This window comes from Arvicola amphibius, chromosome 4, assembly GCF_903992535.2.
Source record: "Arvicola amphibius chromosome 4, mArvAmp1.2, whole genome shotgun sequence".
NCBI classification, from domain to species: Eukaryota; Metazoa; Chordata; class Mammalia; order Rodentia; family Cricetidae; genus Arvicola; species Arvicola amphibius.
This window is the reverse complement of record NC_052050.1, coordinates 75,429,729-75,456,167: the sequence shown is the minus strand read 5'-3', so window position 1 is coordinate 75,456,167 and position 26,439 is coordinate 75,429,729. Positions and strand designations below refer to the sequence as shown.

At 42.9% G+C, this 26,439-nt stretch overlaps 1 protein-coding gene across 12 annotated transcripts in view; it reads left to right on the top strand.

The window, feature by feature from the left end:
• Ebf1 (EBF transcription factor 1) overlaps positions 1-26,439 on the top strand; it is a 389,291-nt gene that overhangs the window by 279,003 nt on the left and 83,849 nt on the right. For 8 of the 12 annotated variants that reach the window (XM_038326659.1, XM_038326664.1, XM_038326662.1 and 5 more), the window contains one exon: positions 14,043-14,173. In XM_038326659.1, the coding sequence (XP_038182587.1) occupies positions 14,043-14,173 (131 nt within the window). Of the gene's footprint in view, positions 1-14,039; positions 14,174-26,439 lie in introns of all 12 variants that reach the window. The other 4 variants (XM_038326654.1, XM_038326652.1, XM_038326657.1 and 1 more) reach the window with 1 other exon arrangement.

Here is a 26,439-nt window from a genome sequence, read left to right as displayed (position 1 = left end):
GTAGTCCGGTAGATTGCACATGACAGATTCAGACCTGTGCCTCCAGGGATGCTGGCTTCGCTGTTGAGATAGCACTCATGATACATCAGGTCCAGTGATGAGTGTTTTGGGCGAAAAAAAAATTTTAATGCTTTTGACAGCCAGGGGAGGGCAGTGCAGTTCTATGTCCACTTAAAAATAAGGGAAACTGAGGCCAACTGTTAAAAGGATTTTGGTGTGGCTGAACAACGAGTTGAGTTTGTTTCTGCAACCGTTAGACTTCCAAGATGCTGACTCTGGGGTCATAGCTACTGCTTTTTCCCACTGTTCAGTCAATGCTACTCTCTCTACACATTGGACTTCAGAGGTGGAGAGAGTCTCTTGCTATTTGAGCCTGTAACATAAAACTTGCTCCAGTTGAAGCAGATTGACGACATTACTCAAAGGCAAACTGAAAAGCCAGGCCTATGCTCAATCCCAAGGGTGAGTTACTTGGCTCGAGGAGTGATACCTGGGAAGGCGCTTTTCTGGGTTAAGATAAAAACTCCTGGTATCACGTCTCACTATCGGTCACCCCATCTCCTGCTCCCTGGGCCAGTATCGCAACCTGAAATACTCAGTGGACAGAAATGAAACTTTATAGAATTTGGGTGATCATCACTGTTATCAGATAAATATGACGCCATCAGCAGGATTTTAGCAACCTTGTACGGGGGGCAAAGGGGGCAGTCTGAGGATTGTAGGACTGGGTGACTTCACTGCCAACCTGCCACATGTAGGTTGGCAGGAAGATGATCCAGCCATTAAAATCCTTCTGCAACATATGTGCAGGCCAGCCATAGCAGAAGCCCTGATGTGGGAACCAGACCAGACAGGCATCAGGGCAGGAAGAAAAAGAGAAACAAAAAAGTCACACTCTCTAGACCATGGGGACACAAATAGACCTGCATCCACTGAACACATATCTGCTCACCAGGGCAGGAAGAAAAAGAGAAACACAAAAGTCACACTCTCTAGACCATGGGGACACAAATAGACCTGCATCCACTGAACACATATCTGATCACTAAACATGAAAGCAGAACTTTATCCCAATCTGTGCAATTGATCGATATCTTATACATGAGCGCATGTTCTTATGAGTCTGGCTCATTTGAGTGTTGTAAATGGCAAGACCTGAGCTGTTGGAAGCTACATTCTTTATCTGCATGCAGTTCTTGTCTAGAATGACATGGGAATAGGGACAGGGAGGGTTCCTGTTTGAGACGTCAGCACACCAGTCTCTCCTGCTGACCTTAAGACAAAGTAATAAGATATCATGATAGCTGCCTTTGTAAAACATGAGTGGGTAGCAACACAGTTTGGCTGTTCTTTAGAAGGTCATTAAGGTGCACATGTGTGTTATAAATTGAGAATTTGCTTCCCTTTCTCTTTCTCATATTCCTTTCTCTTCCCCTTTCCCCTCTTCTTCCTTCTTTTCCTCCTCCTCTCTTGACAGTGTTGGAGATCAAACCCAGGGCCTTGAGCCTGCTAGGCAAGCACCCCACCACTGAGCCTGGCCCCCAACTCTTTGGTTTTGATTCTTCTCTGGGAGCATGGCTGGGGAAGCCGAAGCCCACTGAGCCTGCTTGCACTCCACCAGCAGCCTGTGGCTCATAACTTGTGGGAGGGTGGATGAAGGGATGTGCTCCAGCCAGCCTTACTGTGCTTTCTCGGTTCTTGAGAGAGGAGGAAAGTACATCCTTGGTAAACCTGCTGCTGGCCGGGCCACGCAACCCACAGTGCTCTTCCAGGAGCTGCCACGTGTAGCAAAGCTGTAAAGTAAGGCCCTCAAGTTCCTCTGCCTTTTAGCTTTCAGCATTGACAAGCTCCTAGTGGGTCTTTTTGACTTGGTTAGTCTGTGGAACTCAATCCTTGTTGGAAAAAAAAAAAAGTTGGTGAAGTAGATCTACCTTTAAGGTAGTGTGTCAGGTTAATCTAAGTGTAATAATGTTTTAAAGTTTTCTTTGTGAAAAATTCTCTAACAAAGATCATCAAAACACATACTGTCCATATTTCAAATGAAGGTGGAGGGACACTGCTCTGTACTTTGTAAATTCCTCAGGGGGCTAGCATCACTTGTATTAGGTGAAGAAATTCAGGGTATGGTTAGTGGCCCAACTTGTAACAATAGAGATGTTTCTAAGCCTGGAATCTTGGCAGCATTTTCAATGTTACTGTGTTTAAATTGGCGCCTGTGATATTATGCAAGGATGTCGTTTTCTGAACTTGGAAATAGAAAAAGGAAATAGAGAGATTTTACTATAGTTCATATGTGGGTCTGTGTCTTAAGGGGGAAATAACTTTACTTGGAAAGAGAGTAGTAACACTCTGTAAAGTTAATAAATATCCACCCTCCATAATGGGGACAAGGAATTACACAACTAAGATTTTATGGAATTTTGGCTGTATTTATAGGATCAAAGTGATTATTTTAGCCAGACAGGACAGATATTTCAGATAAGCACCAAAACTGGAAGGGAGGTTTGGTGTCCTCAATCAAAGCAGACTTTGAAACTCTCAAGTAGGAATATCTCTGAGCTGCAGCTTCCTTAGCTGCAGTAGAATAATCTCTGCTTGTACACCGCTCAAGGTTAATATTAATGGCAGAGACCTTGGAGCACTAACCAGTGTTCAAATCACCAGGCAGTCAGCGCCAGCTGCTGTCACCATCCGTCAGTGGGCCAATAGGCAAGGTTCCTGCCTGCATAAGATGTGTTAGCTGGTCAGGTTGTTTAACACATTTAGGTATATGCTTCCTCCTCTCTGCATACATGCATATGTACACTGCATACATGCATACGTGCACACACACTGTGCACAGGGCTGTGTATTACACAGACATCAAGTTTAGATTCAAGAAGAGTGAGAAGTGACATGTGAATGAAACCGACAGAAGGACTTGAGAATAGCTTAAGTTTTCTAGACTCTGCTAGAAGCCATCAGCTTCGTGCAAAAGGTGGGTCTTTTCAGCGAAGAACTGTTGGACTGTGTGTAAGCAGTGGCTTCACTTTCCTGAGGAAGAAACGCCAGGAACATTTGAAGACTGGGGACTTGTAGGGTTGCTAGCACTATCTGCATTTGCATTTATTCATGCCCCCCCCATCTTCATGAGATGAATCTTTTCCCTCATCTTTCTTATCCCCATCTCACAACTATTCCCTCCTTACTCTCTACCTAAATTAGTTCATTTAAATTCACCGCAGCCTCATGAAGTGGGATTTTTAATAACTATCATCCCCAATTAAGATGGCAGAAGCTGAGAGTTAGGAAAAGAGATTTGCATCCACCCGGTGATAAAAAGGACCTGAGACCCCTGGATCCACAACAGTGTTGCATCCGAGCCCTGTGCTACCTCTAGGGTAGGATGGGGGAGTCAGCCAGATTCAATCGGTGAAAGGTGACATCTGACTGAGGACCACGTAGCCTTAGGGAGCAACTGGACCTTGAACACAATCATCAGGCAGTAGATACAAATTAGAAAAGGCAAATAGCTTGGCTTTCTCCACAGTTCCAATAGGACAGTCCAGATCATGAGTAGGCATGGAGAAAGTTGAGTCAATACCTCATAAAGCTTCCATAGAAGTAGAATTTCTATTCCCCTTTGCTCATCCCAGACTGATAAGTTTCATGATCCACATTTCTGTGCTTGTGACGTCATGGATCATCACCACAGAAACATCTGTGTTGTAACAAATGCTGGCGTGCAGCACCACTGGCCATGTTAGGGAGGAGAGGAAACTGGCTCCGCATGATAAGGCTCTCCGTCGTGAATGTTCCCTCCAACTCGCTTGCCACGGCAGCTGTCCTTGTGGAGAGAAATACAAACCGAGTTATTTGCAAAAGCAAAAAGCATGGCCTGTGCCTTATTAAAAGTTGGACAAGGTTGATTTTGAAATGCAGCTCACATACAAAACATGGGTTCCTTAAAAAGTCACTGTCTGTGCTGTCTTGCATGATGATAGTGGAGATACTTCAGCATTCTTCTCTCCAGGTGTCTCTACAGAAACTGTATGTCTACAAAAGAAGGCAAGCTAAGGAGCTCCCACGGTGCCTGGAGAGGGTGGGTGGGGATGTAAGTTAGAACCAGAAGCAGTAATGGCTAGGGTTTGCATTTATTGTTTGATGAGTCAGTGGCAGCATTAGTCACTGCAGAAACGAACCCCCAAGGATTGATTCCTGACTTGGGGAGGGTTTTTATGCTCTGTGCACTAAGGGATCATGAGTGGGATCTAGTCTTCTGCCCTACGTTGCTTTGGGCTATGTTTTACATAATATTAGAAACTAGCAAGAGGGAGGCAGAGTAGGTGGGAGGGGTGGTTGACGAGGGGCACAGAGAAGAACAAAGGAAAATGACACACGCCTATGAAAATGCCCCGGGGAATCTCATTACTTCATTTACTAACTTTTGTTAGAATTTAGGTAGAATTTTGTTGCTGACAAAAATAAGATTGTATATAAAAATATGGATGACAAATTCTCTATAAATTAGAGTTGCTAGTGGGACCCATATACTCAAAAGACAGCAGTTTTGTCAAATTTAACAGCATCTCTTCCATGTTACATTTACTCCCTGCCTGGTCCCATGAGGGGGCTTGCTTTGTAGTCTTTCTCAGTAGGATTTGACAGTATCACTCCAGAAGACCTTCTGGAATACACATGCCCCTCTGATTACCAGTTACAGGCTCAAGCATCTAAAGTTGGTCCCAAGACCCATGCTGTCCAGGAGAGCCTTGTGAAGATGAAGGGGTTTTCCTAATGTGCTGTCTGATAACTCCTTACCTCTGGTGATAGGACTACGTAAGGATTTTTTTATATTAACTAATTAAACATTGAATAAGTTATTTGGATAGTGGCTCCTGCATTGGGCAAAGCAAGTTAAATAATGGGATTAGATTCCTAGTTGACTGTCTCTTATTTGATAAAATGTGCAGGATAGAGTTTGGGACAATGTATGTACACACGTCTGTGTTCTAAGACTAGAATTTTTATCAACTGAAGAAATCAAAGAGTGTTTTATGAGGTGTTTACCCACGCATTCTCACCAGCACACTGAAGTGGCGTGAGGTTTCAGTGCTCTCTGCTGCCCAGCTGTTCAGTCAAGGGTACTACTTAGATACAGTAACAATGTCCATATATGAAGTGGCTAACATTATTTGATAGTGTGCCGAGTTGCACCATTTGTGATGGTGTTGCGCCCCTGTGGAAAAGGATAAATGGGATGTCTACAGATGGGTGCTAGATTACTTGGTCTCCTCCTCTTTGGGGCCACGCCCATCACAGGTTGTTGTCTGTCATAGTTTTCATCATAAACATATTACACACATCTACTGCTCATGTGTCTGTAAACATCTGATCAGGAAGGTTATGAAAGGTCTCCCATTCATGCAACTTAGCCACGAATCCAGCAGGCTTTGCTTGGGAAGCTTGTCACAGCCTTCTCCACTAGGTCCTTTGTCACTGCTAATAATTCCAGAGCCACTCTCCAGGCACTGCCTCTTGGCGATGCCCTGGCCTCCATCCCCTGCAGCCTCCATAATCTGGCTCCTCCAGTTGAGAGCATGGGTCGACCACTGCTTCCGAGGTTCTATGCAGGGAGCACCAACTGAGCCCAGTTTGTTTTATTCAAGATTAAACTGTAAACTGCAGCCTCTCCCAAACATCACTCCAGCAAGAAAGTTGCCTGAGAAACATACAAAACCTAACAGAAATGACAGTAAAAATTGTAGCAGCTAATTTGTTTAAAAAAAAAAAAAAAGAATACTACTCACCCTCTGATAATGAGGGGGGAGGGAAAACAAAGCTGTCTGCCTGAGTCATCCATTCAGAATTACATATCTTCTGCACTTAGAGTCACATTTTTGTGGCAAGGCTGCCACATCTTATCTCCCCTTTCTGCTTTTTTAGGCAAATGTCGCCATACACACCTAGGATGACAGTGCGTTGAATAAACCCTCAAATTCAATAATAAGAAGAAACCCTGAGACAAAAACAAAGAGTAGAATCAACATACTTTTGAACTTTTTAGTAGAATTTTTAGTGTGAATGGAGCCAGACTAATACAATGTTAAATCACCTGCATGCAAACTCTCTTTTCCCTGCCCTCCGGAGTCCTGCTCCCAGACACCAGGAAGCTAAAAATTCATATTCAGACAAGAAAAGGCAAGCCTTGGTGAACAGATGGAGTGGAGTTCAGCATAAAGGTTTAATCCTATCAGGCCGATTCCTGTATGGCCATCTGGATAATCCCACACACACATTCAAGTCCTGTTAAAAATACGACTCCAGCCAAGATTAATGTTACAGATTTTCCAATGGACATGTTCATATTTGACTTTATGATTTTCCAGGCTCAGGAAGATTGATTGGGAATAAAGATTACTGTATTCCTTGAAGAAGTAGTTACATGATTTTATTGTTGTTGTTGAATCAGAAAATGGTTTCCCCTTCTAATGCCGGGTGTCTGTTTGAGGGAGTAGTTTCCACTTCTTTGCTTCCCTGCCTTTGCTTTCTCCAACTTTTCGTACAGCAGGGTAATTAGAAAAAGAGGAAAAATTAATTTTGTGCAGAATAATTTCCCTTGTTGGGAAAAAAGAATTATTTACTCATTGTGTCATCAGAGGCAAGCGGTTTCACTATTTCTGCAACAAATACCACAATTGGATCCATGAATAATTCATTCAGAGGGTTCACCTCCCCTCCATGACTATTCCCCCCCCATTACTTAGCAATGGAGTGGCTGACAATCACAGAACAAGGGAAGGAGAGAGAAAGCTCGTGGCCACGTTTGCCTTTCTCTGTTTCGGAATTAGAATTTTGTTCATTTTAATTTCAGGTCTTATGTGTGAAATGCAAGTTGGAATGCAATATATTCCTCCCTCTCTGAGTCACAAAACTCTGAGCTTCTGTGTGTATTTAACAAACAATTTTTGTATATTATGAAACAATGCTATGTTGCCTGTCATTAAATCCAAAAGCCTTCGACAATCTTTCAAGTGCAATTTAGAAGTTATAGGCACACATCAAAATGTCAAGATTTTTTTTTCTACAGCTAAATTGTTAAACAGCCCTGAAGAGTGAACATGAATAGTTGTGTGGTTCTCAGAGAGGCAGACTCAGAAATCCAGAAACACCTGCCCTGGAATGTTCCAGAATATAATTGTGACCACATTTATGCCCTTCTCTTGCTCAGGTGCCATGTCCACCAATGGCTAAGGTACTTAAAATTTTCAGAGGAAATTAGGAAACCAAAATAAACAGGAAGTAGATAGGCCATGGGCTGGGTCTGTAATTGACAGGTGGCATCATTTGGGACATAGATGTCATTTCTTGACGTGGAAGATAACCACTCTCTGTCTCTGTAGGGACAGTCTTTGGAGCAATGTTTCCATCTAGTGACTGGGAGGTTTTTTTTCTTTCCTCCTTTTCAGTGAGAACATTAATGCTGTCAGAGCAAAGGGCTTTTCTGCCAGATGAAGTCACTTTGGGATAAGGGATGCAAAGCGCTTGAAAGTCTCAATTTCCTCATCTAATATTTAATAGGTTTAATTGCATCTGGTATTGAGAAATCTCTATATCATGGCTTACATTTCTCATTAAAGTGACAAACACCACAGAGAGAGAGAGAGAGAGAGAGAGAGAGAGAGAGAGAGAGAGAGAGAGAGAGAGAGAGAGAGAGAGAGAGAGAGAGAGAGAGAGAGAGAGAGAGGGAAAGGGAGAGGGGGGAGAAGATGGACAAGGAAAGAGACTCTTGTATATAAAATACTGTAATTCTTTGCAAAGTGCCACCTAGATATTTTGCTAAACAAAGCAATAAATGCAGATCAATAGCAAAATAAAACATATTCTAATAACTGACAAAATACTTAACTACACAGTGCAGTTAGAGAGGACTGTGAACGAAAGCAGAACCTAGGTAACTCCTCCAAACAGCATGTGTTACACACTGCTACAGGTTTGGTGACAAGGCTGTCACATCTGGTTACTTTCTAACGGAATTTGTTTGTTCTGAATTGGGGGGCATCTGCAGGAGTGTTTGCATCCTGCACATGGGATAGGCCGGATGGATGGTAGATGTCTAATCCAGTGTTACAGCAGCTACTAGTTTTTCAGGCAACACTGTTGAAGGACAGTTGACCAAGAACAGATCTTGCACATGGTGAAGGTGCAGAGGGCTAACCTTCCAACTAATGTCAAGCCCTGCTGGTCCTCTTCTTTTTAACTGCTTGATTGGAAGCAAGTCAATAGAGCAGTTGGGAAAAATGATCATTTCACTTAAGAAAGTCGCAAATTGTTGAGGTGATGCTTAATTAGGGCTCCTCCATGGCCCAGCAGCTTCTGGAATGGGGTTACTCCCAAACACTGCGTTATGACAACCCAGCAGATAAAGAGGAGTGGGGTTTTATGAGCACACAAAGGTGCCATTGGAAGGAGCCCAGCTCAGGCTGGCAAGACGATTCATCAGGTAAAGATGCTCACTGCCAAACTTACAATCCGAGTATGATTCCCTGCAACCCGCATGGTAGAAGGAAAGAACAGACACCCACAAGTTGTCCTATGACCTCTGTGTGCACACCCTGGCATGTGCATACCCCCTAAATAAATAAACAAATAAATGTTAAAAATTAAATTAAAAATAAAGGAGTCCAGCTGGTGGGTTTAGCATTTTTCTGACAAGTTTCAGACATTGGAGAATCAATAGTGAAGCCATTTTCTCTGAAATAGTTCTGGTATGTTTCCCAATGAATATTAATTCCAGAAAAAAAGTCTTAAAAATGAAAACCAAACAAGAACAAAAACTCACTTTACTTTGGGATGTTCTGGTGTTCAGTCTGACTATTCCGTCCATTTAGCTGAACATATCACCAAACTAAACTAAACTAAAATCTCTTCAGAAGGTTAAGTGATGAGTGCATAGGGCACCTTACTAAATAAATAAACGCTCATTAGCAAGAAGCCAATGACAGTAATAATAAATGGTATGGCAGAAACTAGTGTACTGTATATCTGACACAAATAGGCATTTTCTGTGCATTCTGTATCAAATCTATGGAGTCTCAACCATTGGAAGCTATTGGAAGTCTTCATGGAGCAAGTGACCAGAGGCTGCACTAAATGGCAGATGTGAAGTGTTGGAATTGATGTCTAACGATGTCAACAGTGTTTGCTCAGATAGCCTTAAAAGCTGGTGCCCACCCGTGCCACCTCATTTGGGAGCCTCAGGTACCTGCTTTTTAGAATCACTTATTCAGAGAGGGCTGTTTGGTAGACTATTAGAGAAAGAAATCTGGCATGTTTCTTGCATGGGTACAATGTAGAGAACAAGCTTGTACCTGCTTCACGGTTCATAATGGATGCCATCTTGAAATATGGACTGCGATTCAAACTTCCTCAACTTGCACATTTTGCCAATTGATAAGAGTATTGTATGAGGCCTGGGGGTGGTGGCGCACACCTTTAATCCCAGCACTCGGGAGGCAGAGGCAGGCGGATCTCTGAGTTCGAGGCCAGCCTGGTCTACAAGAGCTAGTTCCAGGACAGGCTCTAGAAACTACAGAGAAACCCTGTCTCGAAAAAACAACAAAAAAGAGTATTGTATGCCCAGGATATTTAAAGACAGAAAATGAGGGAATGGAGCCAAACAACACATCTCTACTGAGGCTTCTGTCATGGGGCAACAGTGTCCGCAAGACCCCCATTTTGGAAATAAGATATGATAAACCTTGAACCCAGGTCATCTTTATGGTTCCCCTAAATAAGTGAAGCATCGATCAGAGCCCAAAGAGATCTCAGCGGCAAAAACAAGAGCAGCCCCAGGACCCTGCTGATCGACATACACACACCACTAATTCACCTCAATGGGAAGGCACCTCTGAGCTCAATTAACCCTTATTCCCAAGGCCACCAGTAAACCCCGAGGTAAACACGGCTCTCCAGACCCTGGCTTTCTATCAATGAAATAGGTCATTTCTATCAGAGGCCGAGCTTGTAAATTCACCTTGCTAATCAAGAGCCTGGTGCTTCTGGTGCAAGCACTAGAATCATGTAGCATTGGTTCTGTAAGCTGGACAGTTTTAAACCACTGAGGGCATTTGTGATTTCTTTTGCCTTCTGAGGTGATTTAAAGAAAATATGTATGTTCTGCTGGTGGAAGAGGTGATCAGAAATGTCCCCAGTGCAATTGTCTACACACACACACACACACACACACACACACACACACATTGCTTGTTAAATATGTACTAGGGCCCGAATGATTTTGCTCTCTCCTATTTTTTTATAATTCTTCACTTTTTTTTTTCTTCTCGCAGCAGCCATTGTTCAAAAGCAAATTGGAAATCTGGTAATTAGGCCCTGACTCACAGTGTCGTATTAAAGTCCCAAGCCAAAGTTCAACACCCTGAAATGAAATTTAAACCAATTAATCTGTTAGATTTTTATCGCTTGTCCGTGTTTTCTCAGCAATTCCCCCAGCACGTGGCCTTTGATCAACTCTCATACAAACGCTAAAATGTGTGCCTGCTGCTAGCAAGACGGAATGACATTAACATGGGCCTCATAAAACAATCAGAGCAGAGAAGCCCTCAAACAGGGAGGGCATAGTAATATTTAATAAAAGCGCACACATAATCTTCAGAATTAGCATTCTGTGCCGTGCAGTACCTTTGGGAGAAGAGCTTTTATTTGTGGAGTGATCATTATAACAAAGAGGCACTACCTAATAATTCCCACTTTAATTCTGCAGCGTGCCAGGAGCGGTTCAGAACCATTATGCTAAACTGGTGGGGTAATCATGTTATTGTCACAGTTTGAAGGAAGGAAAAGCTCGACTCTGGTGGCTGGTAAGGGGTGGGAGAAGCATTAAAGAAAAGAAGAGGGAAAAACTTTTATTTTTAATGCAATTTAGAGCCAGAAATGGGTCTGTTGCCCTTGTGGACAGAGTGTGAAAATCTGCTGATGGGAAGGAGTCTTTCATTAATTAAACCATGAATTTCCTGCTTGAAAAAAAAAGAACAGTCCTCCTTTCAAATCTTCCCCTTCACTTCCCAAGCCATAATGATTTTTCTATTTGTTTGTTTTGTTTTGTGAAAGAATGCTATGGATGATCTCAGCTCATTATCCAGCTCCTGTAAATCTCTTTGCTCTCCAATTCTGCTGGAGCCAGCCAGTGGGACTGTTAAAACAGTGGTCTGTGCCTGCTCCTCTGAGGGGAAGGCATCAGTGAAAGTGAGACCCTGGCTGCTTTGAAGGTTCTGCAGCATCCCTAGACAACTTACCAGCGGGGAGGAGGGGAGAGGAGATCCAGGGATGCTAAGAATCTCAGCTGATGTCAGGTCCTTGCCTGGCTACTTTTTAGTATCTATTTGCTCTAAAAAGTACAAATGTCACCTCATGTCCTGCTTCACTGAAGTTTTTACTCATGTGTTACCTTAGTATATGCTCAGCGGAAACACGTCAAGCCATATAAATGCTAATAGAATGAACATTATAGCCATCTTTTCCTGTCACACCCAATCCAGCCACATTCGCTTTTAAGGACTCGCTATGGACAACTGCTGTGCATCCTGCCTTCCAGACTTTTGTCACGTGTCGCCTGGAATCACACATACACACAAATGCTCATACACATGAAGGCTCATTACATAAAAATTTTCAAATTAGCTGGAACACATCGTTCGAATTGTTGTCTGCATATTTTATCCGTCCCTCAAGATAGTATTGCCTTGTTTTTTACTCCTTTAGGGCTCAATGTTCTCTTCCTTTCCCCTGGCTAGTTGACCCATAGGTTGGCTTCTGTGTGTGTGGTTTGTGTGTTTGTGTGTGTACGTGTGTGTGCATGCACATGCAACCAGATATCTCCACAGTCCCACCTACCTCCAAACCCCAAACCTATACAGTCACATACACCTAGCCCATACACACACACATACAAACACACACACACACACACACACACGTGTACTTAGTAAGTAACAAGAGGATAAACAAGGAAAAGAATCGAGCGTAAACTCAGCAGGTCTTAACCAATGTAAGTTCTCTCCATAGATTTCTTTTAGATGCTCAGCTATGCCCTTCTGTGGCCTTTTTAAGAAGTTAGAAGAGACTTTGCTCATCTAAACAATTGTGTCTGCATCACACACAAAAAAACTGAAACGGAAACCTCAAAGCTAATAGATGTTAACATAAAGACCATTTTGAAATCCGCATGGATAAACAGTCTCTGCATTTAATGACACTACTGGAGTCCATGCTTCGCAGCTAGATGGCATTCTCATACCCAGGTCATCTAAACCAATACTGAATATTTTCCCAAGGCATCTAGAGAGACAGCAACATCTTTTGTATGTTATCCTGGAACCTAAATATATGGAGTTATAAATCAATAAAAAAAAATCTGGTGATACTAACAAAATGTTTCCAAAATGGTTAAGTTTTATGAAATTTTCGTAGTTGGGTGTTACTTGTCTATTTTATAAACAGCTTGAAATCCTACATCATATTAGGTCATTGCTTCAGAAGCCTGTAACCACGTGGGTCAACAGTTTAGTTTTCAAGAAAGCTCTTGTAGAAGAAAAAGTCCTGTGCCCTTGAGACACTTTTCCCCCTGCCCTGTGTAGGTCAAAACTGGACAAGAATGAAGTCCAGTCATGGATCCTTTATATTTTCTTAATTAACTGCTTTGTTTGGGGATAAAATGCAGGAAAGTAAGTAAGCAAGCTGCCCTGTTTCAGCTGCAGATGTGTTCCTGTGAGTTCAGCCAACACCAAATGTTTGGTTTGGATGTTTTCAAACTTCTCTGTGCAAGGTTTGGAGGATTAATTTGAATCCGGACCAACGCCATCCTACTTGTTTGTGTGGTGGCACGTGAACACTCGTCCCACTGGGATTAACTTAATGTTTTCTTTGCTTCTTGCAAAAGTTAAAACAGGAGACTTTGCCAAATTTGACAAAGTCCAATACTAATTATTATTATTTTTCCAGTACTTCCCACTCACATTTGTAATTAACTGGTGTTCTCCTTGGCACCAGTGTTTGGGAACTCAGTCTTAAATACTTGTGGAAGAGGATGGTCTCGCTCTCTCTTCTTGCACACTGTCTCACTTGCTGTCTGGTTTTCTGGGGTGCTGTTTGGTAAAGGGATCATTATCAGAAGACAAACAGCATGGCACTGATGGGTTACAGGCCCTCTGTGGCATCAAGCTGCCTTCAGAGAGGTTTCCAAGTCATAATCTTACCACCCCGTGTATTTTTAGTACTTCTGTCCAGAGGAAGCACTGCTCATTAGGAAAACCACCTAACTTGTGCTTGCAGTCACAGCCTTTGCAAATGAAGGCCATTTGCAATGGAAAGAGAAACCAGTCTACATTTTTATGCCCTGGAAATACAACAGAGCCCATGTCGTGAAGAAGGTCTGTGGTTCAGCAAGACCACTACTCTTTGTTTGCATAAGACACCCCAAGTGACCTGGAACTTTGGATCTATCAAATGGGAGCCGTGACATGTATTTGAAAAAATTGTAATGATTTTTACTGCGGAATGTTGCTGTGTTGTTATTACAGAGAGAAAAGCAAGGAGCAAGAATCCTTCCTGCTCCAGCCTACCGCTTGCCTTGTTAGCTTCCCATTGGATGGGAATGTTCACTTAAGAATGTAGACATTTTCCCTTCACCAACTATATTCAGCTTTGAAACAATTCTGTAATGCTTTCACTGCATTAGAATCTCAAGCATTTGACAAATTCAGTTTGTCTTCTGGGGTTACATTTCACAAGCTTTCGAGATTAATAAAGAGATTAGTGAATGAAATGGATGCATCTCAATAGGAGCAATGAAAAAGATGCCTTTAAGAACTAATGTTGCTCCCTGGGTTTCTAGTCCTGATGTGGCTAGGAAATATTGAAGTCTTGAGGGACTTTCTGTTAGTGAAAAGATAAAAGATTTTTTTTTCTTTTTCTCAAGACTCCCATCATTAAAGTTTGGTTCTAACAGCAGACTCCTTCTCTTTTTCATGTGTGTTGAAAAGCAGCTACTCCCTGTATCAAAGCCATCAGCCCGAGTGAAGGATGGACGACGGGAGGCGCAACTGTGATCATCATAGGGGACAATTTCTTTGATGGGTTACAGGTCATATTCGGTACCATGCTGGTCTGGAGTGAGGTAGGTGTTGTCTGAACATTAATATCTAATAGCTTGGTCTAGTTGAAGACACAGTCTATACTTGAATTTCTAATAGAATGTATAGGATATAGTGGTACCACTCTGGGTGGCCCAGGAGACCCTGCTTGCTGTTAGAATCATTTCCATCTAAGCCATGAGCACCACCAGAGCTTTCTGTTTGGTGGTTTGTCCTTTTGGGCTTGGTAGGAGGAAGGTCCTATTGTATAATGGGGAGTGAAAAGAAGATGCAAGGTTATAAAATGTATAGGAAACGATGTACAAACGGAAGCGAGTCAATTATGTGTGGACAGTCCGTAGACAGAGTCAACTATGACTTGAGATTCAGAGTCTCCTATTAAGATGACAGTCATAATGCGGGGAGTCCTTGACTTACTCAGTGACTCTCAAACAGAGTGAGTCACTCGGGGGCCCTGAAGAACCCAGGGTTTTCCACAGAAAGAACATACAGCTTCCACTGGTCCTTGATAGTGTGACTCCTGCCATGTGACCGTGAGTGTTCTATGTGCCCAGTGCTTTCAGCGCTGGGCATCTGACCTGGCCGACATATCCAGCAAATAACTGGCATTTATTTAAGATCTCAGAACACGAGCATCGCCATTTCAGGGAGGCCACAATAGACACCTTCATTATCTGAATTTGGAGCCCGGGTGTCTTAGCCCGCACATTCAAAGCCCTCATTGACCCCACAGTACAAAATAAAATACAGAACCTGGACTACAAGAGAGCACGGAGGTGGCTTGACCCCACTTGTTTTCTAAGTAGTCCTACTTGGCCTTGTGGAGTCTTGGCATCTAGGCCAAGTGTTCAGCATCCTTCTCTCTGTGACACACACCAATGCAAACTCTCAGATGCAGCTTGTGCCTTGAGCCTTAGAGGGAAATAGCCATTGACTAAGAGTGGCGACCCAGAGCCCTTGGGGGTGGGAGGGACGGGGACCGATGTCTGTGTAGTCAAACAAAAAAGTGAGAGTCAGCCAAGCTTTTCGACCCCTGATCCTACTTGTCATAGCAGGGTGCCACCATTTAGCTCTTCTAGAAGCTTTGTTTTCTTCTGTTCGGGGTTGCAGGAATGTGCAGAGGGTTGGCAGTGATAGTCGAGCATGTTTTCCTGACTAACACACCGAAGAGGACCATGTCCATTTGAGTTATCCACATATTCTTTGCACCAGCAGCCACTCACTCGACGTGCCAGTCACCCTTGCCAGCACGCTGCTACAGCCCTTGATCGCTTCACAGTCTGCCCAGAGCAGCTCTTTTTTTTTTTTTTTTTTTTTTTTTTTTTGGTTTTTCGAGACAGGGTTTTTCTGCAGCTTTAGAGCCTGTCCTGGAGCTAGCTCTTGTAGACCAGGCTGGTCTCGAACTCACAGAGATCCGCCTGACTCTGCCTCCCAAGTGCTGGGATTAAAGGCGTGCGCCACCACCGCCCGGCCCAGAGCAGCTCTTATAAAGTTGAATCAGAACCAGGCTTCTCAGTCTGTCCAGCTAGCTGTTATCTAAACTAGAACATTCTGGGCAAGAAAAGTGTACTAAATGTCCTCCTGCCAACTGTCCTGCGTTTTTCATTGGAAGCACCAGGGTACCCATGAAAGGGATCAGCTCCATGGCTTATGTTGTTGCCAGCTGGTGTCTTCAGCCTCATGTAAACAGTGTTCTATATGAGAACAGTCTTTCCCAGGTCTTGGGAGCCACATCTTCAATCTTTCTGTCACTCTTTCTGCTGTTTATTGGGGAGCAGGGCAGGGGGAAAGAATAACTCCAAGGTGGTCCCTGTGTCAGGGTGATCAGATGTGGACTAGGGTAGAAATCAGAATGGGCAGAAAGTTAATTGACAAGAGAAGATTAATCCAGGACAGCTGGAAGAAAAGTGTGCCTGCTACAGCCATAGTAGGCTCTACTGGAGGTGGGAAAGGACGTAGTAGGAAATCTCACATCTGTGCCCCACCTTGCCACTAGTTTGGCAAGGTGTCCTGACTCATCTTTTCTATTCTCCCATTCTTGTTGGTGAAAAGGCAACTCGGGTTAACACCATCTACCTTAAGTTTGCCAAGACTGACAACCAAATTGCCTCAAAAGATTTGTTTCCACATAGTGAGTAACAGAGAAGGAGTGGAAAGGAGAGTCCCCTCTCCCTGTAACTGTGCATCTTCTTTTCTTCTACCCCTGGCCCCCTAATACCACTGCCACACATTGCCCAGAATTGAGGTGGCCTCCAGGAGGAGAGAGTCAGGGTACCTGTTGGCTCTTTGCTCTTCTCCTCTTTCCAAGTGTCCTAGGAAACTATGTCCTAAATTAACATAGTGGAAACTCATGTTGTGGTTTCTAAGAGAATTTAGCAAGTATCCTTGTAGAATTAACAAGGTCACATAACCAGATCGTACCAGACAGTAGTCTGATCCATACAGTGTAATCTCAGAGAAGTAGGCATTCTACTAACAAGAACAAATGCAATCTTGAGCAAAGGAACAATCATAGGAAGTGGAAATGCATAGAATAATCTGAGCAATACAGAAGCAGAGCATCATAGTGATAGAGGTGGTTAATTCTAAATCAAACAAAAGTAAAATTATGTGATCATCTTTTGCTTTTTATGGGGCAGAACAAATTATCAATGAAGTTCAAAGCCATTTGTCAAGGTTTGGGTTGGCTAGGATCATAGCTCAATATTGTATTTAAGATCTGGTATCTGTGATAAAGCTCTAGAAAAATGCAGTTTGACTAAGTAGCTGGCATTTCTGGAGACCTTACTTCCAGCCAGGCAGCATGCCAAGTGTTTATGATGGCTGTCACGCAAGCCCTGGGACCATTGCACACAGTGCTGTTCTCTTTTAGGGACAGGAGCAGGAGACTCCGTAGTTGGTCAGCTACTAAGTTTTTTCAGGTTAGAGGTGGGACTTGAACTCACAGGTCTGCTTCTGGAGCTCAACCTTACAATCGCTCTTGCTTTAACTTGGACCATGGCCCCCATCTGGAGATCTTAACCCTGGAGGTTAGGATGTTGTGCCCGTTCTCGCTAGCGCTGCCCCATGCTGGGGGTAGGGCTCCTACCAGTGCTGGCATCTTCACCAGCCTGTGGAAGTGGCATGTACAGTTTCACAGATCTACAAGGGAGACCCTGCATTTTTCAGTTGTGTATGATTTGGTTGGAGTCACGAAGTTCTAGGGAGAAGTTATCCTCACAAAGGAAAGAAAGGACAGATGCTGTGGCCAAGGAACAAGACAATTAACCTGCTGGGGCCGCTTCTCTAGAATTAGGTCCCTGTTTATCCAATGCCTTTATTCCTAACCATGTGATTTGTGGGCATGACATCTCTAAGATCCAGTACCTATAATCTGAAGTGGGCTTTTTTAAAAAAATCTTTTCTCCATCTCCATCACTCCATAGCCCAGAGCACCGAGGCTGGTGCACCAGGACAAGCAGATAGTGGTGTAGATTAGCAGTTGATGCTATTACATGCAGTCTTTTTTTAGCTGAAGAATTTAAAGAAAGAAAAGGCAGAGAAAATAGGAGCAGCTTAATTTACCCTCAACTGTGTGCTCTTCTACCACCAAGTCGTCTTTTGCAAATGAGTAGTTCTGCTTAGCTCTTTGTTATCCCCTGAGAGCAAAAAGAGGGAAAGGTGGCGCTCCATGGGTCCCGCCTGCCCTCTGTGTGCACTCCCATCACAGGATTCTTGTGATTGTATTCTCCATCCTTTTGTTCTTTTTTTTTTTTTTTTTTGATGTTTCTTGCCTTCTTTCCTATACCCCTTTTTAGTCAATTTTTAGCTGATATTCTTAACGCTGTCTCCCTGCCTTACCCCTAGTTTCTTAGAAGAAAATGCACTATAGTGTTTTATACATCCGCGGAGGAAAGGCACCAGGGTTGATGAGAGCTAAGGTTGAATGTGGGTGAGTGGTTTTTTCTTTCCTTGAGCAGCAGTGTGGTTGGGTGTTGTGCTTTACCTCCCACGGGGCATGTGGATCAGGGAGGGGCCTGTGCGACTGGTCTGAACAGCGCATCATCATTTCAATATCTCTTCTGAATTCCTTCCATTTCTAAACAGTGAGCAGGAGCTGCCTTGCCTACTGGTTGGCTAACACTGGGATAGGTACTGGGGGCAATTAAAGTCGGCCTTTGTGGGATCTGGTGTTTTACTTGGAAAGACAACTTGCTCCCATGAAACAAATTAGAGAGTTGCATAACATTTATATAATCTAGTATTAAATTTGTGGCTTGCAGTTCATGGCAAGGTTCTAGAAGACAGGGACCAGAGGAGTCGGAGGGAGATGGCTCAGAAAACCAATCAAGTTCCAATTATTTTTGGATGGCTCTTTGGTAGTAGATATTTTAGGCTCTCACGATCTTTTTATTTAATCACAGAAATAGCAAACAGGATGCATACTAAGGTATTTAATTGACTTTTTTTTAAAGTACAACACTGAGATGGGGAATCAGCAGAATATATTCTAAGTGATGGTGTAGATTACAGGGGCTAGTGGTGGGAAAAAGTCAAGAGTGGGCAGTTACACGAGTCATACTACTTGGAAAATAGAGAGCTATTATTCAGTGGCAGGGACTGGGCCTCAGTTTTCCCACTTGGAGACGAAGCATCTACACTGCATTTTCTTTAAAATCAATCATACAGTTCCTTTCCTCTAGAATGTTCTCCTCAGATTCCCCACAGCCACCAGAGGCAGAGGTGGACAGAATGCGGTGGGAGGCAGCGCCGAGCTCACACCTTGTTCTTTGATTTGGATCACACTTGGCAGCCACCAGATACCCAGCCCATTTACAAAAGCGTTCTCAGGACATCACCAAAACAATGTAATTAGTCATGAAGTTGGCTCTCCCTACTGCTGTCCCCAGTGAGCACTTTCTCGCTCTCGGGTCCTCAGGCTCTATTATTTGCTACAAACAGGAAGTATACACAACACCATCCTCCAGATAGTTACATGCAGTGCTAGTTTCCAGAGATATTAATAGATGTCCCACGCCAGATGAGAGAATGAAATTCTTTTTACCCCATTAACTTTGGTAAATATCAAGGGAATCACATCCAGCTTCCCCTTGTATAACTTTTGAGGCGCCATCATGCCCTGAGTCCCCAGGACTTGGTGTTCGACATGTCGCAAACCTCTGTAGCTGCAGAATCCCTGATCACTGTACAGGAAAGAGATTGCAAGGGATGACATGCATTTTGATTTTATGTTAATGAAGCAAGTTATGAAATTCAATGGTGAAAGTGATGGGGCCTGGAAAGATGTGAGAAAAATCGCCTGAAATATTTGCATAATATTATCCAGATTAGACCAGGAATGCTTGGAGCCATCACACTTTAGGGCTGCAAGGCCTTGAACAGACTTCCATACACTGCATCTGGTTTTATTCAGTGTGCGCTTGGCTTTGGACACCATGAGATTTTGTAGGACAGCTCTATTTAAAGATTGGCAGTACCCTCAGCTCAGACTGGAGAAGCCATCACAACATAGCCGTACGAACAAATGAGCCTCACATGGTGGTACATGCTCTCCTCTTTAGCCAGAGCAAGGGTATTGTGTGCACCTAGTTCCTGGAGAGGAAGTCAGAAGAGGCTGCTGGGGAAAACCTTAGTTGGTTGGAGTTGGGTCCATGGCAGCTTTCAGGACCTGGGAAGTAGTTCTGCAACTCGAAACCCCAAACTGGAAATGGAGGAATTTAACACACTCTGACACTTCATACCCGTCGGTACCGCCTGGTCTCCTCTGTATGCAAAACAGAGAAGAACGGCTGTCATAACAGTGTAAACAGCGTTTGCTTCTCCGTGACTGATATTCAGGAATGGGTGGCGATGACTCCTGAGAGTCACCCACAGCAAAGTTTCTCAGGCCACTTTGCCCACCCTTGAATTTTACTGAACTTCATGTAGAGTCACAGAGCCTTCAGGAATGTGTCTCAGACACAAAGTGAGGCCTTTTTACTTTCAAAGGAAGCAGAGGGCTCCCGAGTGGAAATATGACCTGTCTCGGGAGCGTGTTAGCGTCACGGTGCTGGGGTTACAGTCAGCTCCACTGACATCCAGCTTCACCCCCATTCAGCTTCACATAATATCATCCTTTCATAATTTCACTATAGGCTTTACATATACTTTCATAATCACCAATCTTTCCAAACTGGATGCACTTTACCTCAACACTCTAAGACCTACCCATATCACATGGTACATGAAATAAACTGAACTGAATTAAAAAAAAAAAAAAAAAAGAAATGAAGACTTATTGGGAAAACAGTCGCTCAGTGACCACTGCTTTTAAATTTCATAATATAGGATATGCAGATGAACATATGGTTAAATGTAAATAGCCATATTCATTTATGTCAAATGTATTAAGACCTGAGGTACAGATAAAATTTAAGGCTGATTTAATTTGTAAGTCTTAAATAACTGGTAGCCATCTAATTTCTTCTCTATTTTTGTTTAAAAAAATCTGTATTTCTTTAACATATACCCATTGAACATGCAGAAGTTGCTGGACAAAAATTTTAAGCTCTTCCCAAATCTGTGACTTTGTCTATGACCCACATTTTTCTTTATCTTTGAGAGACTGTTATGCATGCATAAAGTGAGACTTGAGAATGTCCACCTCCATCTCCCCACTCCCAGTCCCTCCGTATCTCTCCTCAAATGTCCTCTCCTAGCTCTACCTTTTCTTCTTATAACCCACTAAGACTAGTTAGTGCTGCCTATATGTGTATGATTGTGGGGCTGTTCGCTGGAACATGGGAACTCTGTGAGTGGTCAAACCCTCAACAAAGACAGATTCTCCCTCCCCCAGCAACTACCCATGCATGGCCAACAGCTCCTCAGGACTTTGAAGAACAACTTTCAAGCTCAAGTAATTTTATGGGGAATCATTTCTAAATGAGCTAGCATATTTAAAGAAAGGCTAGGATGGTCTAATGACTGTTCTAATATTGTTACGTGGTTACATTCCTTAAAAGTGCTCCAGTCTATATTTTCACCTTTAATGACCAAATAGCTTGCCATTTCCCCCTCTCTATCAATAATTATGTGATGCTGGCAAAAAGACTCAAGCTGGCATTTTCAGGGAGTTCATGGTGTGTTTGGTAGGAGTGTTGTGTGTGCTCCCATAACTTCAAACCAGAAAGCGTGGGACTGTGATGTGCTTAAGCAAAGAGGATCCATGCTGTCTACAGTACTGCAGCATTTATGAAGGGAAAGGAATATCTGTGTGGCACTGTGCTCCTTTCCTGGACTGTCCCCCAATGCTCTGAGAGGAGACTTCCTCCTCCTTCCACCTACACCAGGTTCCTCCCCCTTAGCCTCTATTCTGGGGTTCATGCATCACCTTGGGGGTACTTTCTTTTCAACATTTGCACCCACAATCTACTTGAACTCTGCAGTGACAACGAGATGGTCCCATCAGTATTCTGAAAGCAAAGATTAGCATCTCCTCAGATATTTTCTCTTATGGCTAACTTCATGCATTTATCCCCGCTGTGTTATGTTCCCTGCGCCCTTCCAGCTTTAATTCAAAGTTGATAAGGTATGCAATTTAACCTAATTGATGGCGGTCTAATTTTTCCTAAATTTGTGTTTCCAAGTCTATGTTGGTTTGATGTATTAACTACCTATTATATGGAAGATACACGACACAGAATTATGCATTTTATCTGTCTGAATCAGTTACATTAAACTTGGGCTGCGAGTTTGAAGAACAGTTTTCAAGCCCTAGTAATTTTATGGAGAATCATTTCTAAAAGAGCTAGCATCTTTTTATAAAAAAGATAGAAATAGTCCCAGGGTTTACATGAAGGATCTTCTCTCTCCCTTGAAGGTGATGTCCCTGTAAAATTCAGCTTAACCCCTTGTAGTGCCTGACACAAAGCCCAGAAAAATCAATGCTACTATGTTTGTTGAATGGCTCTGCCTACTTTGTTATTCATTCATTCCTATATGCCTTAGCAATTTTTTAATTTGCTAATGCTTCAATCACTACTAAATAGATATAATAGTTTTCATCGATATATGTGATGTTTAGATACAACTGTAGCATGGTAAATATGTACAGAAACAGCTTCGCAGACATAGAGTGGAAATGGTGAAGGTTGCGAGGTAGACATTGCTACGGGTATTTAGTTCGTTGTTATCTCCTCCCCACCCCAGCCCCCCACAGGAAACTGAAACTCAGCAGGTCAGATGGCGTCCCAAAGGCCTCCCAGCTGGTTATTGGCCAGGCCTCGGTTGGAACTTAAGTCCACCTGAGTCCTGCGCCATCTCCCAACCTTCTAATAATACAGCGAAACTCATGATTTAGTAAAATATGTCAAAATAGTTTTACCTCCCCCCCCCACGGAATTTCAGGATCGAGGTTGACCAAGCCAAAGCGTGGTGTCTGTTTTCCCAGGTGCAGTTAAGAAGCAGCAGACCAGAGCCAGGTGGTTCCCATCAGGCCCAGTGAAAGCAGAAGGGAGACAGCCTTGCGTCTAAGGTTGAACCCGAAAGCCTAAAAAGCAGACAGAGAACTGTATTACTGGGCAGCATATTGATGACTGTTCTTAAGCGTAAGCATGGTGGCTCTGAGTCACTAAGAAAGAGCTGGCAGCTAGACTTAAATACATTCTGCTTAAAACAGCAGGATGTGCATAATGTGTTCCCAAAAGGCATCAAGCCAGGGCAGGCATAGGGCTGCCGTGAAGAGGCAAGTCTACGGAAAGGACGCACAGAATGATACACTACTGAACATATGTGTAAATACTAGTTCATCAAAATGCAAATACAGACTCTATCTATCACATGCGTATTAGATGGGGCTATATCTTTCTGCTTTGATAGCCTTCATACCTTTGAAGGACCCCAAAACCCTCTTGATGAAGGGCAGATTATTCTGTCAGATTTTGGCTTTTAACTATGTTATTTTTTCTCTCTCTCTTCTCCTCATTTCATAAGAAGACTTTACTTGTAAACTGTAAACTTGAGAAAACATAACCAGCTTTTTTTTTAAATGCACCGGGCTTTCTTTTCCTATACTTTAATTTCTAAATGAACAGGCAGGAGCACAGAACCAGAGACAGGCCAGTCAGGAGCCGTAGTTGTCTGGCCTGAATATGGTGGGCACCCTCTGAGAAGGTGCTCTCTGTGTTGCTTAGACCCAGGGCTGAGCTACCCTGCGAGTCTCTGCTGGACTTCAGGCAACAGCTCCTCACCAACTCCCAGACTCTCAGGATGCCATGTAGGCTTTGGTGAAGCCCAGCTGGCCTGAGATCTACATCCTGGAAAGGGAGCTGGGGAAGGTTTATTTAAACAACAACTTACAAAACAAATAAATAAATAAACCCACAAAACCAGAGGCAGTTGAAGTCCACCATGTTTATTTTTGTCTCTTTCTCCCCAATCTGTTATTTTGGAAATCGATCCCTTTGCCGTTCTGTTTTGATACAATTAACTGCATTGATTGAGGGTCACGGTTAACTTCCTGCTCCAAAGAACTAGTCAGTGGATTTTTTGGAACACTTAATGAGGATAACAGGAGGTTTGTGGTAGCCAAGTCAAAAACTTTTTGCTTTTATTTATATTTATTTATTTTTTTAAGAAAAAGAAAGAATTCCAAAAGGAACGGTATTGGTCATTTCTTTCATCTGTTTTCTTTTGGTGGTTCTGGGATTGAACTCAGGCCCTCAAGAATGCGGGGCAATTGCTCTACCCTAAGCTATACCCGATTATTTATTTTCTCAACACTCATAGAAGAATTTATTCAGTCTTTACCTTAATTATGAGGGGTATTTAAGGCATCTTGCTATTTAATTCATTCAGTGTTTGAAGAGTAATTTATGAGAACTGACATATTCCATGGTCCCAGGGAAGAAAAAAAAAAACAAGCACATATCTTTAAGGAGCTGATATTTATGCAAGGAACATGGACAGAACCTAGGAAATTCCTGCTGCAGACTTCTAGTGCTCGCACGCGTGAACACACACACACCTCTATCTATGTCTTTGTCTCTGTATCTATATATCTGTCTATATCTATTTCTCTCTAGATATATCTATGTAAGAGACATGTCAAACAGCATTCAAAAGCGTCACTGGCTACTCCAAAGCTAGGTTTAACTCCCCTATGGAATTCAATTCCTGAGATTGAATTTCAAAAGTCTTCCTTACAAGTTTATCTTTGGGGATTCACGAGTCCGACCTTTGTGCTAAACATTGGTTTTAGCTATTTCTTGGAAGGATGAAAGGAAACCAGAATGTTTGTGTAATATTCAACGCCTCTGCTCGCTTGCTTGCTCTCTCACTCGCTCTTTCCATGAGAATTCACACGCTAATGCCCAGACAGGCACTCTTTTGGGGTGAAGGAATCTGTGTTTCAAATGCCAGAGAAGTCTGATTAAGTGGGAGTGAATCAAAATACATGGGTGAGCCCAGGGGGCACACGTGGAGGCGAGCTGTGCTATTCTCAGGAACACACACTTTTCCTAGTTTAGCTTGCTGAAGGAAGGCCTCTGTTTGTTTGTTTGTTTATGGTGGTGTTGTTGTTGTTGTTGGTGGTGGTGTGTGTGTGTGTAGGTCAGAGGATAGCTTGTGGGAATTGGTTCCTCTCTTTCCACTGGTTGGGTTCCAGAGAATCGAACTTGGATTGCCAGGCTTAGCCACAAGCACCTTTACCCCTTTGAACCATCTCTCTGGCCCTGAAAAAATATTTTTGAAATGCCATTTCTACTTAACAAAAAGCAGGATGCTCCAGAATGAAAGAACAGCAAGTTTGTTCCTTTAGCCACTGACACTCATTTCTCTTCAGAGCTCCTTAAGTAGATTCGGTCTCAAAGCTTTAATTATGTGTTATGTTACAGCTTCCTTATTTAAGTGTCTGTTCCATGTCCATCACTCAGCACCCCCTGCCTATCTCAGAAGAGATGGGTATTATCATTCTAATTGAGAAGGAGGGAGGATGCTGTGAAAATTATTAATACATAAATTAAAAAATTAATCTAGAAGACACTTTAGGGTCCCAAGAGAAGCACTAACCAAACACAAAACATATTTAATATTATTCTCATCTCCCACAGAGATGATCTGAGCTCATACAGCGTATGATTCAGTTGGTAAACTGAGGCATAGATAGTGACCATAGCAGAACACAGGCACCATATGTCAAAGACCTAAACCCCACTCCAGTTTTTTTCTGACTATTAGTGATAATTAGTTTTCCAGAGAACAACAAACTGCCCTTTCCTTCTCTCTATCCCTTTGAGTTTTTCTTTGTTTTAGACCTTTTTTTTTTTTTATTGTTCAACTTTCTAACGTTGCAGGTAGTTCAGGGTCGTAAGGTTAGTAGGGAAAATTTGAAATCATTTGTGTGTTTTCTAGTAATCTGTTTGCACATGGCTCAGAGCTTCCTGTTGCTTTTCTTTCATATCATGCCAGGGGATGGAAGACATGCATGTGGGCTGATGGTGGAGTTACTTCTGAGCTCTGCTGGGGAATTGTTCTCAGCTTAGCTTCACAGGGATAATAATGGTTGTTCTCTGTGCTTCCTATGCTCCCAGACATGGAGGGTGAAGGATGTACTAGGGATGCAATTGATGTTTTCAAAGGCAGAGAGGATGTAAAGTCCATGGACCAGAAATTATAGAAAAATGATAAGTAGTCAAGAGACAGTGTGGCATTATGATGATGGCCATTAGTCTGGGGAGCTTGCTGCTTCTAATAGGTCCCTTGGTTATGTTTCTAAACTTTCCTGAAACTCACTTTCCTTATCTATGAGCCAGCTAATAGCCATACCTGCCCCCCTGACATCTGTAGGGTATATGTCACTGAGAGAGCTCAAGCTAGGGCTGAGTGCCCTGTGTGAAGACCACAAAGGGTCACTGTTGCTTAGGTCATTGTCATCATTACTTATTGAGAACTAGAGAGCTATAGAAAGCACATGCAATGGTCCCTCAGAGAAGACAGCTCCCCCGAAAGGCACGACTCTCCCCAGCATTCCACAGTCTGTTTTCCTCTGTCGTTCCACTCCATAGGGCTCTTCTGGTCCTGTTATCTGAGTCTGGAAAAGACAAACACTCATATAGGCAACCTGAGGAGATCACATTCTTGCTTACTGGTGGCCTGGTAGCCTCTCCAGGCTGTGAAGAGTCCACGAGTGTTCCGTCTTTACACAGCGCCTTATGGTTTCCCCTGAGTGTCATATGCATGCATTTTTACTGTTGAAGAGCTGAAGAAATTAGAGAGTCAATCAGAGGAAACGAAAGCTACCTACAACTTTACC